At 49.3% G+C, this 18,499-nt stretch overlaps 1 protein-coding gene across 1 annotated transcript; it reads left to right on the top strand.

The window, feature by feature from the left end:
• The first annotated feature begins 5,369 nt into the window (after positions 1 to 5,369).
• On the top strand, positions 5,370 to 17,780 carry LOC104476371 (aquaporin-7). Its single transcript, XM_010116137.2, has 7 exons — positions 5,370 to 5,451; positions 8,887 to 9,013; positions 12,109 to 12,235; positions 14,274 to 14,411; positions 15,377 to 15,495; positions 16,453 to 16,670; positions 17,561 to 17,780. The coding sequence occupies exons 2-7, from the start codon at positions 8,924 to 8,926 to the stop codon at positions 17,718 to 17,720; spliced, it is 852 nt and encodes a 283-aa protein (XP_010114439.2). The 5' UTR covers positions 5,370 to 5,451; positions 8,887 to 8,923; the 3' UTR covers positions 17,721 to 17,780.
• Positions 17,781 to 18,499: the final 719 nt, after the last annotated feature.

The following is an 18,499-nucleotide window of genomic DNA, read 5'->3' as shown; positions in this document are numbered from 1 at the left end:
AAGCTGCCCTGCTGTGAAGGTTCTTGCCTGCCTGAGGCCAGCCCAGGAGCAATTTCCTGGGTCAGTCACATTTGGTGTCCCTCCTCAGTGTCAGGCTACCCCACAACTGTGACAGCAGGTTGGCTGGAGAAGAGCTGTGGAAGGAATATGCAAAACATTTTTCAAAGGGCTTTCGTTTGCTCTCCAATGACGGTCTGAAAAAGATGTTTTATTAACACTGGTTTTATTAAAGGGGAGGAGGGTGTGAGTAGGGATTGGACTGGAACAGGGTAGTGGAGCAGATAACTATAATGCAAGAAATTGGCCCACAGCACATTTTAGTCAGTCATTTATGGAAACCATGAAATGATACTGTATGAATGCTGGAGAGGGAATACAACAGCCGATTTTGTGGCATTTTCCGTACACAGCCATTGACTGATGCTCCAGTGACTCATTCACGCGGCATGTTTCCAGATCTGATAATATCTTGGACTCTGAGCAACTCCTGTAGCTATGCAGATTTTTTTTTTCTTCTCAAACATATTTCATGCACCTTTGTGCATAACGTAACATTGCTGTATGTGTAATTGCCTATTCTAGATCTCTATCCGCTGTTTCTGTCCTTTGCTTACGTTTTCCTTGGCTTGCGATCCTATCAGGTGCTGAAAGCTAAGCAGGACTGATCCGGCAGGATGGGTCAGCCCTTGAAAGGGAAACTTTTGATTAAAGCTGTGTCCTACAGTGAGTGGTGACAGCATCTGGGGAGGGATCCGCTCCTTTCCGACAGCCAGCTGGTTGGGTGGGACACCAGGCGTGGGAGCACCATCTTTGCTATAGATTAGACTTGTGGCCATCCAAGTCACCACGCCAGCTGATGCTGCAGGACGCTTCCATGGGATCCGCAGTTTCTTCCAGGTTCTGGGTTGTCAGCAGGCAGGGAGAAATTCATGGGCATCGAGGCTGCTTTTGCCAAAGGATATATCTTCATTCCCAGAAACAGATGGGTGTTGGATTTATGTTGTTTCTTACAAGATAGCTAATATAGACACGTAGACAACATACTTCAGACTTTGACCCTGGATTACAGATTACGGTCAGTCATTGAGAATTTAGAGGTGATTATGATTTATTGACCTCCGATTCTCTGTGTTGATCAATCTTGTTATCCTGTTAGCAAGTGTGAATCAACAAATGCAAATTATGAACATGGTTTTTTCCTGAGTGCCAACAACATGGAACAAAACATGTTTTTGTCACTGCTGGCTCGTATCTCACTCTGCGCAGATGCTAATCAGGGCAGAACATCTTCCATCAGGCCGTTGCCTACGGGTACGAGGTATTTGTGATGGATTATTTTGGCAGTGCTTCCAAACAAGTCCTAGTTCAAAAAACCATGGGGTAATTGTACGACATAAATAACAACTAACGAGAACTTATCCAAAGTTCTTAAGCAAACACATGCTTTGAGAGTCCAGCTGCAGTTCAAGAAGATTGTTATGAAGTTAGGCATCTGTCTTCTCCTGTACCACTCTGTGGCTACACACAAAACATGCTATATCTCACAAAATTTTCCGTTGTAAGATTTTCCCTTTACTTCTTCTAACATGGTTTCTGCTGTGGTCTTAAGAGAGGTCTTGTGATTTCGGGGGATTTTGTTCACATGCTAAATTTCCAAGCACCACGAGCATAAGGGAAAGGGTGGTTGGGTGGCACACAGCAAACCCCATGGCACTTGCAAGGGAGTGAGGCCCTCTTCCAAGACAGACCACAGCTTACCCGTTAACCAGGGACCAGACTGACCAGAAGGGAGGAAGATGCAAGTCCTTCACCCTGGGCACAGTGGAGGGAGCCTAGTGGGAATTCTGTAATGCTCCCAGGATGCTGGCACTGCTTTTTGTCCCCCAAGCCCTCGCTGACAGTGTTGTCTGACTGTGTTGTGGTGGTCTCCTGGGGCTGTGCAGAAGAGGCAAGCGTGGGAGGGGAGATGGTGCCTGAGCAGGGGAGGGGGCAGGGAAGCAGCAAGCAAGCTCTTTGCTCCGTTAGCTCGCTTTCTCCCGTGAAGCACTGTACAAACAGCAGAGGCAATAAAATTTGAGATGAACAAGACAAAGTCAGTTATTTACTGCCCTAAAGCAGGGCGCGATTGTTCCCCATGGTGAGTTTTCAAGTGCCTTTTCCATCCAGTCTGCTTTTAAATGATGCAAATGATGTGGCTTCCTCCAGCTCCTGGGGGGAAGAAGAAGGGAGACTCCACTGTGGTGCAATAGACCGCTCTCTTCTAAGGCTTTTGCTGTATCTAAAATGCCATTGAATGGCTGCACTGCCGTGGGCGTTACAGTAAGTGCTCTGGTGAGCAGAGGGAGCCGTTCTGCTGGCCTGACCTGTTGTGCACGTGAAGGATGCCCCTGCCCACTCTTCTGACCACTGGCCTCACCAGTGGTGAAGTGGAAGTTGAAATACCTATGTCCTGGCTGTCCTGGGACTGGGAGAGGTTGGTATTCGCATTGCACAGGGGAGGAGAGAGCAGCGAGGAGGTGGATGACTTAGAATGACCTAGGAGCTGATGGCACTTCCAGCACTGAGCTGGGACAGATGTTTTAGCAAGGATGCTGTGAGTGGTTGCAAACATCTCCCCTGCCCACCCCGAGCTACTTCTGAAGAAGGTTTTGTGTTCCTGTGGATGGAGTTCTGGGCAGGGAGGAGGAGTGGCTGCTCAGGATGCATACTGATGAGCTGCAGAGCTGGGTGTGTATTTCAAGTGACATTTCAAACGTCCTCATGTCATCTTAGGACAACTGAGCTAATGCTGTAGTTTGACAGGCACGAACATTTCAGGTGCAAAAGTCGGTATCTATAACCTTGCAGACCTGTTGTGATTTTTGTATATGTTGCTTTTCGGGCAGAGCCTGGAGGCCGTATTGCTATCAGAGGCCCATTGCGTCAGGTCCTGTGCAAACACAGCCTGAAGTGGTTCCACAGAGCTCTAACTGGTTCACATGGGGAGCTGGGGACAGACCCTCTGCCATTCTCATGAGATTACAAATTGACATTTCGACCCCAGAGCGGTTCCTGTGAAGTAAAAATTGAGATGGTGGTAAGCAACATACTTCTTCACTAGGAAATGGCTGATATGGATGTGTGTGTTTGTGTATCTGTATAAAAAAAAACATAGGGACAATAAAGGCCACTGAAAATATTTAATATTTGCCATGGGTTAGGAACAGTGACGGTTGATGTGGGATGTCTTGTGCTTTGGGAAATAATCTGCATGTCAATGCTTTGCTTAATATGGGCTGATTTGTGGCTTTGCCTCTTCTGTCATATAGAACTTGTGCTGGGAAGCTGCATGAGTGAGGAACAGATGGATTTTCAGCCTCTGTAGGTTTCTCTAGGTCAATGGCTTTTCACGTAGGAATGGATAGGCTGGGAGTGACCAAGGAGCCATCCAGATCCTCCGTACCTGTCCTCTCTTTCCTGTCTCCCAAAACAGCACAGGAGAAGCCAATGGGGCTGGGGGGACGTGATGGTGATGGGGTCTGCCTGATGCTGGAGCAAATGTCCACCAACACCGAAATGCCTGTAAGGCTTCTTGAGGGCCTGGGAGAGGCTGGGCAGCGTCCGAGGGGATTTGCGCCTGTGTCTGCAAGGAATCTGTGGCATCTCCTCCCCACTGTGATAGCAAGAGCTTATCAGGGGTTTCCTTCAGATGCCTTCACGTCCGCGCCAGCAGCAGCCCTCCGGGCTGGGGTGGGATGGCTCTGAGAAAGCTGACCCAGCCGCCTGCATCCTGGCCTGGCCTGTGGAAACAGCAAGGACAAATCCCACGCAGCAGGCACTGTTCACCACCAGTGTGAGTCATGCCAGCCATGGGATGGTCTTTGGACGCCCTGTGGCAGGTGTGATACGAGAGAACATGGACATGTGGCTGGCAGCTGGGGTTTGGGTAATTCACCGATTATACACACGGGCAATGATTAGCGTCACCTCACAAAATATCTGTATCACAGCTAGCAGTGAAGACGGTCTGCCTCTGGGTTTAGCATCATCTCTTGAAGGGTTTACAGGTGTAGCTTATCGGAGTGGCCTGTGTGGATGCATCCCGCCCTCAGACACCCGGTGGCTGCGAAGGCTGTGCTGGCTATTGGCTCAGCCGCGCTGTAGCAGTGCAGAGGGAGCAGGCCTGGCTGCGTTCGTGTCATCGGCTCCTGTTCTGGTTTTGCTCTCGGGGTCTGTTAACACAGGCTTATGCTTTTTTGATTCTGCTTAGGGGGATGCTGGGCTGGTGGGTCTCACAGGCTGTCCCGGACTGGAGCGTTTGGAGGAGGGATGAGGCAGAGAAGACAGCATGAACTGAAGCGTGAGGGGTTTTGTTGGTGGCACCGTTTGTAAAAGCAAAGTCATTGTGTCCTGAGGGGAGGACACAGCCACGCTGTGCTGTCTCTGGGGTGCAAACAGAGGCAGGGAAACATTCAGATGAACATCCTGCCTCTGTCAGACTCTGCAGCTTCAGGATGTCATTGAGCTCACCCAGTGTCTCCCCACTAGCCTGCAGCTTTTCCCCTTTAATCTCTCCTTTCAGAGTGTGGTTTTTTACACTCCTCCAGGAGAAAGCCGGGCTCCTCTTATCTCCAGGGTGACAATGTCCTGTGAGCCCTGTGGTTTCCTCGGCTTTCACCTTATCTGTGGATTGAAAGCAGACACAAACAGGCAGCTCAAAGCTCAGTGGGAACGTTTGCACCCCCAGAGCCCACTGCTCTCTAACTGGGTCTGGGGGACCCCGCAGTGGGGTCCTAGGGCAGGCAGGGAACGCTCCCACACACAGAGGTACAGTGGGAGCCTGGCCCTGAGCAGGTCAGGAGAACAAGACCCTCACACATCAGGGATGGGGCAGGAAATGGGGGATGACAGCAGATGAGGAGCTGGCAGGACCTTGTTGGAAGTCCCAGATACCCCGGATCTCTTGAGGTCCCCTGTTTCTTCCTCTGTTTAATGCCCTATATACTCGCATGGGGGAGACTTTCCAGGGCTTTGCCCAGATGAAAACCAGCAAAATGCTTCAAAAACCAGCATGCTTTGCTGCACATAAAAATGATCAAATTTTGTCTGTAAAGCCAGAAGGAGGGCAGGGCAGGACAGTGGCCCAATGTGGGATGAGCAGGTCTCTGGCCAGGGAAGCCCCGGTGCCCTCTGCTTTGTTGCCCAACAATGGGGCCAGCGCCGCCCTAGGCAACCCCTTCCTGGACAGCTCTGCTCTCCCCCTAATAACAAACAAAAGCCATCTAATTCCCCTCCTGCTGACACTACTGCCTCAGGGATTACCTCCAGCTGAGCGAGCTTTAGCAGTCTGAGGTGGGGAGGCACCATGCCCGCAGGGAGCAAAGCAGAGGGCTACGGACTGGCGCAGGATCCCACCATCGTGCTACCACCCCTCTACGTTGGTCCCTCCAGCTCCCACTTCCACCCACCACGGTAAGAGCTAGCGCGGTTTGACTGGAAAGGAGCAGGTGCAAGTGATGCACCTCTGGCCAGCTTCAGGGCGGGGCAATGGTGTGCAGGGTGAGCTGAAAGGCCATGGAGGATGGTGTCCTGGGAAGGGGGAGCCATGTTCATTTGTTCTGATGCAAGAGCAAGCTGTCCCCATCCACGGTGAGGAGCTCCTCTGCTGTGCTGTGAGCTCACGCTCCTCTCAGCCTCTGGGGAGAAGTTAATGCTCCACCAGCAGGGCTGGAGCGAACGGAGTGGCGACGTTCCAGCTGTTGATTAGCGCTATTAGAAGGTAAATGAGCTCCTGGGTGCAGAGGAGACACGTGCACTGTCAAACTGAGCGAGAGAAGTTATTCCTTGGAGAAGCACGACTGCCCTGCAGTCCCTGGGTGCTCATGCTTCACAGGGCTGCTCTAGCAGGAGCCAGGGTGGTTGTTCCCCAGCTCTTCAGTGCCATAGGTATGAATACCAGCACAGTTAGTGGACCCAGACTGTGCCAGAATTTTCCTCTGGAAACTGAGGCCTTTCTTCCTAGTGCTGAAAGTGCACCTTTTTTAGGGAAGAAAATGGGTTTGGTTTAGCAGGTGGTGGCTTAATGTGTGGTGGAAAAGAGTAAAATAGTTGTAAGGTCAATGCTGAGTGTTCAACATGTGAGCAAGTCAAGGCAAACATCAGGAGGCAGTGCAGAGCTAAGTATGGGCAGCTAATGCTCTTCTAATAAACTTCATAGGAAAAATTTGTGGGATAGCACCTGTAAGAAATGAGTTGATTACTGTGATGGAGTAATGCTGGCACATGAACAAATGGCTTCAAGAATTTGGCTGGAAATTAGAAGAAAGTCTCTAATCTCCAGACCAACAAGTTCTGGTAACAGGCTTCTACCAGAAGCAGTTGGGGCAAAAAACCACTCAACCCTAAAATGGAGATTGGCCTCATGACGAAAGGGAAGACGTGGTGTGGGTGCCTATGGTAGTAGCGGACTTGTTGACCCCACACACCCTCGTCAGCCCTGCAGGTGAGAGAAACCACACAAGTACGAACAGGTCACATTGGGCAACAGACAGGTCTTCACACTCCAGCCCTTGGCTGACTCACATGGCTGCTTGCGCTCACTCAAGATCATCACATCTGGATGCAGGGAGGAAGGGCAGTCCAGCTCACCCGGCAGCAGATACCTCCACGTGGAGCCGATCGATCCACATCCTGGGTGCAGACACTGGAGGGAAACAGAGGTGCTCTGCCCTACAGGACCCATAGAAAGGTGTTTGGTTTTATCATTCCTTGTTACACTCCTTGAAATCTCCTTGATCACTTTTCTTTCATGTCTAAAAATGGCCAGAGAAACCCTGAAACTAAAGAGTTCTCACATTTTCAGCAGACAACAGAGGAACCTTTCTAAACACTTTTAAGGGAGAAATTAATGTCTCAGTGCCATCTTGTGGAACGATTGCTGTAAAAGGACGAGCAGTGGCGAGAGGCACATCCAGCAAGCTATGATGCCATCCTAGAAGAGTGCTGCAGTTTTAGGGAATTTAGTGGTAATATTGGGGATTGTGCTGCAAATATTATCACCAAACCAGATACTTCTTTTGCAAACTGGGATTCCCTTCTTCCCTGAGAAGACTGCAAGTCCATAGGATCTTGGTGTTCCCAGAAAATACCTGTCCATTTTTCAGCCCAAATCAGAATATAAAGAAGCCTATAGTTAATGCTTGAATGCAGGAGACATAGCCTTTCAGAGACACAGCAGCTTTCTTGTTTGCCCAGAGGGGAGGGATCCACTTGGAAGGCTCCCTGAGATCTAGGAGTTGAAAACAAAGTTGTAGGTCCTGTTGTGGGGGATACTGACCCACTCACACCTTGTCCATCTCAGATCTCCAGCACACACTGACACCAGGACCTCAGGTACATGCCAGCTGGAAATTACCATGTGCAGAAGAAACTCCAGGCTCTTGTCACCACCCTGACTTGGTGCTCCAGAACCCGTGTTTGTGTGCTCCACCCATGAACATTTGCATGACAGAGATTGAAGTGACCTGGAAAAATTTATCGGCCACTTTTTCTGCGCCACAGCATGGCTCCCAGACTCATAGGGAAAAAAAACCCTTCCCACCTAGAAATACGCTGTAGGAACACCCTCACCAGCAGTGTGACTATCCTCTGTCATGATTAGATAGTCCTCAGTATCAGAGACAAATTAGTAAATTACTGTATATTTAGCCAGGCGTTCACAGAGGTCAATAGCTAATCTGTCGCTGGAGGAGGGCTTACCCCAGTTCATAAAATCCTTCCCTGCCACAATGTAGACAATCACCTATGGTGCAGAGAGAAGAATCGGCTTCCCAGGTTCTTCCATGCAGCTGCTCAGTGTCCTGTGGGCAAAAGAAATCTCATGAACTTTTGCAACACTGTAGAGGAGAGGAAGGCAACAGCAGGGCAGCATGAGCAGAGTACTCCATCGCCACCGAAGAAGCTGCTGGTAAACCCTCCAGATCTGTTTGCCGTGTCCCCTCCAGAGCCACACTGAGAAGCTGCAACAGGTTGAGAGGAAGGCGAAGAAAACCAGCAAAGAACCAAACAAGGCTCACAGAAAAAGGTCTGGAGTGTTCAGTGGTCTTTCAGTGATTAAGCAAAGGTATTAAAACCTTTTCACAGTGGAAAGGTAAGAGCATCTGGTGAGGAGGGAGAAAAGCAGAGGGAATCAGGAGAGGGAGGAGGAATCAGGACAGTGAGAGCTCTGCTCTGGCAGCCAGATGGGATTGGAGGTCTCTGGGGACCACTGCTGCGACAGGTCTCTCCTTGCCCCGCACAAGAGGACAGACTGCGGTGTTGGTAGGGGGGCACTCTGCTAGTGTGATGGGGATTGTGGGTACAGCAAAAGCAAATATTCAACCTGAAGCAACGCTCAAGGGCATTGCTCTCTTCCTGGCTGCAGACAGCAGAGCACACCAGCTCCCCACAGAGCACCTTCACTGCGGGCTGGGCATCCAAATAGTCCTGCAAAGCACAAATGGTCCTAATCCCACCTGCTAACAATAAAAAAAAAAAGAAGGCACCAAACTACCAGCTAGTGATTACAATGCAAAGCATAGCCAAAATTCCTGTTCAGTGCCTACGTAAAAGGTTATGGAGAAAGACAGAGGCTTTAGGAGCACACTGAGGCCATTTACAGCTCTGGAGATAGGCTGCTCCTGGACAGAGGCACAGAGCTTGCAATGCTCTGGTAGCAGAAATATTGCATCCGTACCACGTAGTTTTAAAAGGATGGCATGTGTGCGTGGGAAGACTTAAAAGCTAAGTGCTACTTTATTGGCTTGTTCATCGTTAACCAAATGCATTAAGGTGTCTGAGGGTGAAGGGAGGGTGCCAAGTTTCAAAGGGTAACTTAGCTCAGCGCAATGAAGTGTGCTGTCACAACAGGAGCTCCCGCAGCGGCAGGCTGGAGCCGGAGAGCGAAATGCTGGAGAAGATTCAGAAGGCACTCACGATTCGCAGCAGCACCGTCAGGGAGCTGCTGGCAGAAGCGCTGGGGATGTTCATCCTCATGGTAAGGAGGAGATGGGCCCAGATATGCGTGTCTGTGTGTGTGCAGGGTGGGGGAGAGGGTAAGCGTTCACAGCAGCAACTTGTAAAGTCAGTGGTTTTCTACCACATCCTCAGGGTTGCTCAGCAGCTGGACGCTACTGCTCACCCCTCTGCTCTGGTGGGGTGGTGGATTCCCATCAGGTTGACCATCTGTCAAAAACCTTCTGGCGGAAAAAAAGCAATGCAGAGGGTGGGAGGTGGATGCTCGGAGAGGGTGAAGCAGGTGGAGATGAGCCGCTGTTTCAATTCTCTTCCAGGAGAAAAATGAGGAAGAGTCTGGGAAGGAAACCAAAGGGCAGTGTCTAGTCAGATGTGCAATGCAACACTTGTGCCAAACCCCCTGAAAGATCCCATGTGTCAGAGGCAATGGTGTGATTAAGGGGTCCTGCACTGGTTTGGGGAGCTGACCCCAACTCCTCTGCCACTGACAGCCTCTGTGAAATGAGAACAGTATTCATCCGTCTTCCTCTTGGAGTTGCCAGGGTAATAAACACCTGTGAAACTCTCTGGAGCCACAACTCACCATTAGGAAACGTAATTACTGGGTGTAAAGCATGTCAGGATTTCGCTTTTTGTTTTGTCCTTATCTAAATGATACAGAAAGTGCCACCCCCCCCCTTGCCTGAGGGATCTGTGTCATGCAGAAAAAGTGAAGAGATTTTGAGTGCTTGGGCTACTTTGGAGGTGTTTAGAGAGAGGATGAGGAAGGCTTTGTAGTCAGACTTGATCCCTGGTGGGGGTGAGGTGCCCACTGGGACCAGAGCCTTTGTGTGTTGGACCAACACAGCAAAATGAGGTCCTCCCTCCAAAAAGGTCCAGCAGCTGCCTACGCCAACTTACTACTCCTAGGCTTGGCCTGGGCTGAGACACTTTGGGCTGGACAGAAGCTGGCATGGTAGAGTTGAGGATAACCCAAGTAACTTGTACTTGGAGATCTGCACAGGAGGAAGATAAGATTTGTGTAAGCATGGGGACCTTTAGACACAGCTGTCTGTACAGATAAAGGTACTTATTTTCAAGGGCAACCACTGCACGTGCAAAGGATGCTTGCTTTTTATCACATCGCACATCCAGCTCGTTGAGGTTCAGTCCTACTACACAGGTAGTTTTGCACTCATTGGAAGCCAGAATACAGATGTGTGACTCCTCAGCAGGAGCTGAGAAAAACGTTTTCCTTTTCCATCCCGTTTCTTTTTTCGCAGTGGAAGTTCCCAGGTGAAAAAGAACAAGGTCAGGGTTGTCCCGCCAGGGCTGTTTCTGGGAAGCAGCATCAGGAGACTTTTCTCTGCACTCAGTAATCTGACAGTCCAAGGCAGATTTTGGAGCCTGCAGTTCACATTGGCTTTTTCCTCGCTGAGCCCTGCGAGCAAATAGAGTAGAAGGAGGGACACTGCACATGTACCCCATTAAGAGCTGGAGACAACCAGCGTCAAGCATCCAAACACAGCATCCAGTAGCCAACTCTTCAGCAGCTGCCTGGCCTTTGCTGCAGCTGAGAATGTGCTGGATGCATCTCCACAATGCCTGGGTGGTTGTTATTTGGGTGACAGCATTCAGCCCAAGGCTTTAATGGACAAGCAACGTTCATAAAGGAAAGAACCAGGCAGTGGAAGTTAACCTCACGAGGAATAGGGAGGTAGGGGAAAAAAAAACGGTTTTGGGAGTGTGATAATAGTGGAAGAGAGCTTGGATTTGTGCTGGAAAATAGATTCTGTGGTCTGTTCTGTGGTTTTCTCAGGATAGCAGTGTTCAGCTGCAACAGTCATGTCTCCTGTTCCATGCCCCTACCTGCGTGCTGTCCTGCAAAACCTGTGCCTTATGCATTTGGCTTCTCTTGGTTGTGGCTTTGGAAAAGTCAGAGATGAACAGGCAGGGCTTTGCAGACGCTGAGTGACATCCCAGACACTGCTTTCTGGGGCTTTTGCTGAGGCGGGCTGGGAGAAGGGCTCACAGCACGGAGGCTGCAGCTCCGTGCAGAGCACAGAGTGTGGTCTGTGTACACGAGAGAGATAAGAACAGTATCTCTGGGGAACAGGGGATTTCGGTGATGTTATGCATGAGATAAAATTTGGATCCAGGCAGAGCAGCCAGTAAAGATCCAAGTCAGAACAGGACAGCCCAGAGCAGAAGTTTAGATGCTGCAGAACAACAGACCTTTTTTTGTCTTGGAGGAACATGCCACCCTGGATAAACACCGATGTAGTCCAAGGAGCAGGATACACTTTGCAAGCCCTACGTGGTTTGTGAGGCAGAGACCTCAAGAGAAGCTTTGTCCTTCTCCAGATTTCAGTGTAAGAGCTGTGCAAATAACTGATTTTTCCACCCTCTGACCACATTAAAAGCGTGAAAGAATGAATTCATTTTCAGGCCAGAGCAAATTCTTGGATATGTCTTTTCCTGCTGGAGAGTGTTTACTTTTCCTTGTCATTTTTTTTTTCCCATTTCCCCTTTAGTCACTAAAAAAATATTGAAACTTTGGCTATTTTCAAACTGAAAGTATATGTCTTGAAAGGAAAAGTCAAACCAGAATTTCCTTCCTTGCTTTTTGCCAGAATAAGTCACCAAAATTAGAGCTGAGTTTGGCAAATAGCTGTGTGCTGCCCAAACTATATTTTTAGTCAATAAATTGCACACCAGGAGAGGAGAGACAACAAGAATTCACCACCCTCCTTCCATCTGCCTTGGGCATCATCTCCGGGCTGTCTGTCGTGATGCTCCCCGGGCTTCAGGCGCAGACACCCTTACCACGGCTGTGTGAGTGATCCCAGTCAAGCCCTGGACCTCAGTGAGGGTGTCTGGGGTTGTCCCCCTGTACTCAACCATGACTAGAGTGCATGGTTTGGTGTGATGGGCACCAGTGAGCAACAAACCAGGTACTGCTTCAGTTTTTGCAGGGGAGAGTCATTCTTTCTTCATCTCCTGACCATGGGCACCTTAGAGTCTTCCTGTCTTTGGGAGTTTATTAGTATTACGGAAAAAGTAGCAAAGAAGCTCAGTCCTCCACAGCAAGAACACACTTTCAACACTCCTTTCTCTCTTTCCTTTTCTGTGCACTAGGTCTTTGGCCTGTCCTCGGTGGCACAAGTGGTATTAGGAAGAGGAGACTTTGGGCAGTATATGAGCATCAATTTGGGATTTGGCATTGGTGTTACCTTGGGCATCCACGCGGCCGGAGGAATCTCTGGTGAGCAAGACACTTGAGCATAGGACCTCTCTATGTCCCATAAAGGCCATATGTGTTGGGGACAGCAGGAGTGGGCTGCACAGGGGCAGGTGATGGCATGGCAAGGTAGGATAGTGCCCTTATGAGAAAAAAAGGTAGTCCTAGGGTCCCCAGGCAGGAAGAGCTGAGCAGGTCTGGTGACCATAACCAGGGTCAGACTTATGACCCAGTGATCACAGCCAAGTCTGCAGGGGGGAGGCAGGTTTGAGGCCAAGCCAAGGAGTCGCAATGGCACGGCAAGGTCAGGAGAAGCAGGGGACAAGGCAGGCATAGCATACCTACAGTATGCTGACCCCAAATGCACGTCCTGAGCTGAGAGAGGGGCAAGTGGGACAGAGAGAGCGGCAGAGGCTCACCCATCCTCTCTTGTTGCGGTCAGTGGAGCCAGGCTTCAGCAGTGTCCCCGTTAGGCGCTGGGAATATGCCATCATGGCCCAAGGAGACAAGGAGCTCTGAAAACATGCTGCCAATATGACCCATGGGGAAGTAAATAATTTATTGCCAAGGAGAGCTTACTGCTGATGTTGCAACAAGGAATGGTATGCAAATTTTCTCCTTATCATCCACACCCATGCACACACACCCCACGCAAACTCAGGAGGTGGTGTTTCAGGGCCATGGGGTGGTTGGTATCTCTCACATGACAGAACATTACCTTTGCCTTGTGCAATTTCTGCATTCATTTGCACCAAGGGAAGAGATTAAGGGCTCTAGTGACCAGAAAATTAAAGCAAGTCCTTGCTCTTGAACTGTTGGAGCAGAGAGATGTCCAAGGCTGGGGCTGGCATGGAAAGGAAAACGTTTTCACAAGAGCAGTCAGCTCTTGGTCTCCCTGTCCTTTTGGAGCTGGTGGAGACAGCCTGAGGAAAATGGGCTGAGGCAAGTAGGTTCCTGCAGTCCCAGGTGACATTTGAGATAGAGCTGATCTGCTGAGGGCTGGGAGATGGGAGAAGCAGTCTCAGCTCAGCTAGCAAGTTTGCTCCCAGATCCAGCTTCAGGGCTTCCTGGCACTGTAATTTGGCTTCATTTGTGTCACAAGATGCTTCTTGTGATCTCTGAAATGACTGGTCATACCTGCAAAGGATCAGAGGATCAAAGAAGAAGAGATCTCCTCCATTTCAGTTATGGTTATGTGGGACTATAGCAGGTGGTATATGCACTTTCACTCCACTCTGCACGCCAATGAGAAGTGTCTCTGCATCGTACCCCCTTCTGAGTCTGGAGTAGGAGATGGCCACTAAAGTTGGAACACTTATTGACCCCCAAAATTTACACCTACTAGGCAGTAGGTGGAAATATTTCCTTTGGGAAACCTGGATCCGCTTAGTCTTTCTCCAAAAGCACCTTTGTGATAGCAACCTCCTCCATAGAAAGTGTCCCCTCAAAAAAGGGAAACCTCGTCTTGCACTGTACGAAAGCCACGTACTAAAAAATGTAAGGAAATGCAGTCTGAGATTACATATTACTGATTTTGCAGTTTGTTTCCCCAGTGTCCTGTGCCTTGCCTGCCAGATGTGCTAAGGACCCACAGCTCCCATCAGCTGGGGTGCTCAGCTCTGCCAGGATCAGGCCCTCCTTTTCTACCAGATGTTTTCAGAACATCTTGTGGTTGTTTGGGATAAGATTTGCCTCATCTACCTGTAGCCATATAAAAGACGGGTGATGACTCTAAATTCTGGGCTCCCTTTAAGATGAACACGGAGAAGCCCATACAGAACAAAACTCTTGCTGTGTCAAAAAAGGTGTCTGACAGGTGACCCACTCTCCGGAGGCAATTCATGGTCTACAGAATTCTCAGAAGACTAAAGCTAGGAGCTCTCTGCCCTGCATCATTCAGCTGCCCAGGGAAAAAGAGTCAGTTTCATGTCTGTGCAGGAGGGAGACCCTGCCCTGGGAGAGTCTTGGTGCTCTGGAACAAGGTCTGGGTGGTTACTGTGGGGCATGCTCTGAAACAGCTGCATCAGAGCTGAGGCCACTTTCTTTTGCTGTGATCTTGCAGGAGCTCATCTGAATGCTGCCATCACCCTCACACACTGCATTTTAGGAAACCTCCCCTGGAGAAAGCTGCCAGCTTATCTGATCGGCCAGTTCCTGGGCTCCTTTACGGCAGCAGCCACTGTCTTTGGCATCTACTATGGTATGATTGTGTCTTTAACCTATCACAGGGGTTGCTGTGGGCACCATTTCAATCTTAGAATCATAGAATCATAGAATGGTTAGGGTTGGAAGGGACCTTCAAAGGTCATCTAGTCCAACCCCCCTCCAAGGAGCAGGGACATCCCTGACGAGGTCAGGTTGCTCAGAGCCTCATCCAGCCTGGCCTTGAACGTTTCCAGAGATGGGGCCTCCACCACCTTTCTGGGCAACCTGTTCCAGTGTTCTATAACGTGCAGTTGGTCAAAAATACTCGCAGTTGGTCTTAACTCACAGTTGGTCAAAAATACTTCCTTTTACAGTACCCAGCATGATGTCTGGGTGAGGAGGGCGAGCTCCTGGCTTGTGGGACAGACCTTCATAGCTCAAGGACAGATATCTCTGGGAAGGATGTGCAGTTCCTGGAGAACACATTTTCTTTTGCCCAGGGTATTCCCACTGCCAAAACCTCAACTTAAGGCCAGTAGCTGCATTTTATCAGCATTTTGTTTCCAGCACCTGCAAGGGCTTGAGTTAGATGGACTACCATGTATTAGAGACAGCTGGAGCTCTGAGAGACTCTGCTGGTCTGTGGAAAACAGGACTGCAGTTTTTCCACCTGTGGTTTTGAGTTGTGAGCAGAGAACTCACTACCCATTGGCTCTAGCATGTCTCAGAATCTGAACGTCTGAGGTATGGAGGCCTCCAGTGCATCCAGAGTGTTCAGTCTGCCCCAGGCTTCTGGAGCACAGATAGGGAGCTGGTAGGCATAAGGAAGCAACTGCAGACCAAAGTCTGCTGGCAACAGATATTGGCGAGATTATGCCCTGTGAGGGGTGTGTCACCTCCATCATCTCTCCCATTGCCTCTCTTCCCCCTGGTGTCCCTGCTGGCTGCAATGGATGGACTTGTGTATGTGTACGGTGGGACAAACTCTGTGCTAACTCCCATAATTCCTGCTCCTCCTAGATGCTTTGTACGACTACACCAAGGGGAACTTTACAGTGACGGGACCAACTGCCACGGCGTCCATCTTCTCCACTTACCCTGCTCCCTACATATCCTTGGTGGGGGCCTTCTTCTCAGAGGTCAGTGGGGACTGCTGTGGTGTACTAGGAGAAGGTGGGTGGAAACGGGCACTAGTGCAGGTCTGCTACAGGGGACTCGGCACTACGCTGAAATAGGAAGGAGACGCTTCAAGGGCTGTAGAGCACTGGGACACTGGAGAAGGAAGATTCACTTCCAATTCAAATCTGAGGAAGCCTATATCTGAGCTGACAAAACTTGTGTGATGAGGAGGGTGGTGAGAGCTGGAGAGCCTACAGGTGGGAAGCTGATCACTTGGCCTCCTGTGGAGCTGCACAAGCTGGATGTCCTGTGTCCTTGCTGCACAAGAAAGCAAATGACAGTGACAGTCTGCTGCCAAAAACTGTAGGTTTCTGCTTTTGCTGGCATCTCTGCAAGCAGTTCAAGGCTCTCCAGCTGTATTTTCTGAAGTAGAAAGAAGCAGGAGTCATCATCTCTATTCAAACCACAGTTTGAGACTTCCTGGGCACTGCAGATCTACAAATGTCAGCTATAAATTGTCACAGACGGGAGATTCAGTTTCCCAGATGAACATCTGTATCTGCTTTGAGTCCCGAAAGGGCTAATGCAATAGGCTATATAAGACATCACTCCGTCTAGGGAGGATCAGATTTGTCTCATTAGCTCATTACGGCTCTGCCCTTGCTGGACAAAATGTGCTTAAAGTAACCCACGTCCTCCTCTTGAAAGGTGAAGGGAGATGGCAGTGCTGAGAAGCTCATATCAGTCCTAGTGCATTTTTGGTGATGAGGTGGAGACATTTGTGCTGGGAAGTGGGTCAAGACTTTTCTTCAGTCCACCTGTGAGGAGGGAATAACATTGTGATCCTCCCTGACTTGATTAGACCATGAACCCCACCTGCTCTTCCATTCTGAGAATCCCTTCCTCTCTGCTGAGCAGGATCCTTCTGACTTCCCCATTCACTCTCCTGACCTGTTCTCCCTTTCCTGCTCCTGCAGTTTACGGCGACGGTGATGCTGATCCTGGGCATTCTGATCATCCATGACGAGAAAAATAACGAAGCCCTGAAAGGCACACAGGCCCTGTTAACGGGTATCCTGGTCCTGGGCATTGGCCTGGGGATGGGGATGAACACAGGCTACGCCATAAACCCCTCCCGAGACCTGCCTCCCAGGGTCTTCACAGCAATTGCTGGCTGGGGAATGGATGTCTTCACGTGAGTGACAAGTTTTGCTCTTACACTGCTCATCTCACAAGGAGACAGACAAACACAAGATAAAATGGTCATAAGTTGTTTTCTTTGGACCAAGTCAAGCTATTGTTGCAGAGTGTGTTCTCTGTTTTCAGACAGCAAGAGTTGTGCATGGAGATGCCCCATGCATTATGTCCATATAGCTTGGAGTACACTAATTCTTCAGCATGGGATTTGTCTTGACATTCAGATACCTCAATTTGGGCACCAAATTGGCTACCTCTTAGCTAGAGATGTAGCTGGCCATTGCAGTGACTAGAGAGCCAGAAAGCAATTCAGCTCACCTGAAAATAGGTACTTACAGCTGGAGTACTGAAGAGCTCTCCTAAATTTAGATGTCTGAACCTGGAGATGAAACCCTGCCTTTCCCAATTTAGTAAGGCCATGCCATGCTATAGCTTTTCCCATGGTGAGGGCATTAGCAGGGTCTTCTGTCCTGCCTGCCCATTTTCATTAAATTTCCAGAAAATATCTTTGAGAGCTTGGTAGAGGAGGTGCAGATGTTATTGGAAAAGGGGAGGAAAAAGATGTGTGTGTGGGTGGGGTGGGTGTGTGTCTGTCTGACAGATACAGTCATCAGGATCACAGACTATTTCTGTAGAAATCTGCAGACAGTGCAGTGCCACCTTCCCAGGTTGATGGGGAAAATGACCCTCCCTCCAGCAATTATGCTGGTGGATAGAGAATTTGTCTAAGTCAGTTGTAAGGCCCAGCATGTGAAGTGGGACTAGACACCTCTGCTCACACAGCTCACTCGTGCTCCAGCAGACCCAGCTCACCTCACCCTGTGCCATGTGGCGGCAGGGCAGCGTTTCGTCTGACTCACTGGCTGCCTCTTCTGTGTTTCATCTTAGGGCTGGACATCACTGGTGGTGGGTCCCAATCACAGCTCCGACTCTGGGAAGTCTTGTTGGTACTTTAATCCACAAACTCTTAATTGATTTTCACAACCAACCTGTCCTGGAAAGGGGAAATGAGAAAGGACATCCAGTCCTGGAGAGTTCTACGCTGTGATGGCCACACACTCTGAGGAAAGGGCCTATGTGGATGTACGGACTGACAGCCAAAGGGTAACCCAGTGGATAAGGGGATGTGAAATGGTGCTGCCAGAGCACATCATTTCTCCACTCTGCAGGTGGAGAAAGGAGGGACCAGTATTCAATAAACCTACTCTACCTAACCAGACAAACTGGGTCTCTAAGACGCTGGACAGATCTCAGTAGGGCCAAACCCATCTGTGACCTGAAGAAATTCAATTTCCCTGTATGAAAGAAAAAAATCTTCACATTCTGGAGAAAAGCAAAGCAGAGTCACAAGACTCCAGTTACGCATTCGTTCACAGCAATCAAAATACAAGATCCAATAGGGCTGAAATAAGACTTAGTCAGGGGGGCATGAGTGAAAACCAGGGAACACCTACACAGTGGCAGAAATAATTAACTTAATTAAAGAAATTTTGATCTAGAATATTCTTTGGTAAGAGGTAAACACTACATTGATGGATCAGAGGCATAGACTTGTTCCATTTGCTAATCTGCCACTCTAACAAACACCTAGTTTGGCACTGTACAGAGAAGAGAAGAGCAAGGACAGTCTGAAATAGAAACCTGAACCTGATTTTAATTTTTTTTTTGGTGTTTTTTTTTTTTTTTCCCTTTTGATCTGAAGCACCAAAAACTTAGTAAGCTAAACTACAAGGTCTCCTGAATGTCGACACAGCTCTACTGGAACATGCTGGTGTCATGGAACCATGTGCGTTACTGACAGGCTAGAATTTAACTACCACCACATGA

The sequence above is a fragment of the Chlamydotis macqueenii genome, chromosome Z, assembly GCF_036417535.1.
Source record: "Chlamydotis macqueenii isolate bChlMac1 chromosome Z, bChlMac1.mat, whole genome shotgun sequence".
Lineage (NCBI taxonomy): Eukaryota > Metazoa > Chordata > Aves > Otidiformes > Otididae > Chlamydotis > Chlamydotis macqueenii.
This window is presented reverse-complemented; position numbering and strand designations above follow the sequence as displayed.

Bases quoted from the DNA above. Each gene is read 5' to 3' on its own strand.
- LOC104476371 (XM_010116137.2), top strand. From the start codon at position 8,924: ATGCTGGAGAAGATTCAGAAGGCACTCACGATTCGCAGCAGCACCGTC. The intron at 14,412-15,376 runs GTATGATTGTGT...TGCTCCTCCTAG, and splicing joins TGTCTTTGGCATCTACTATG to ATGCTTTGTACGACTACACC. The intron at 15,496-16,452 runs GTCAGTGGGGAC...CTGCTCCTGCAG, and splicing joins TGGGGGCCTTCTTCTCAGAG to TTTACGGCGACGGTGATGCT.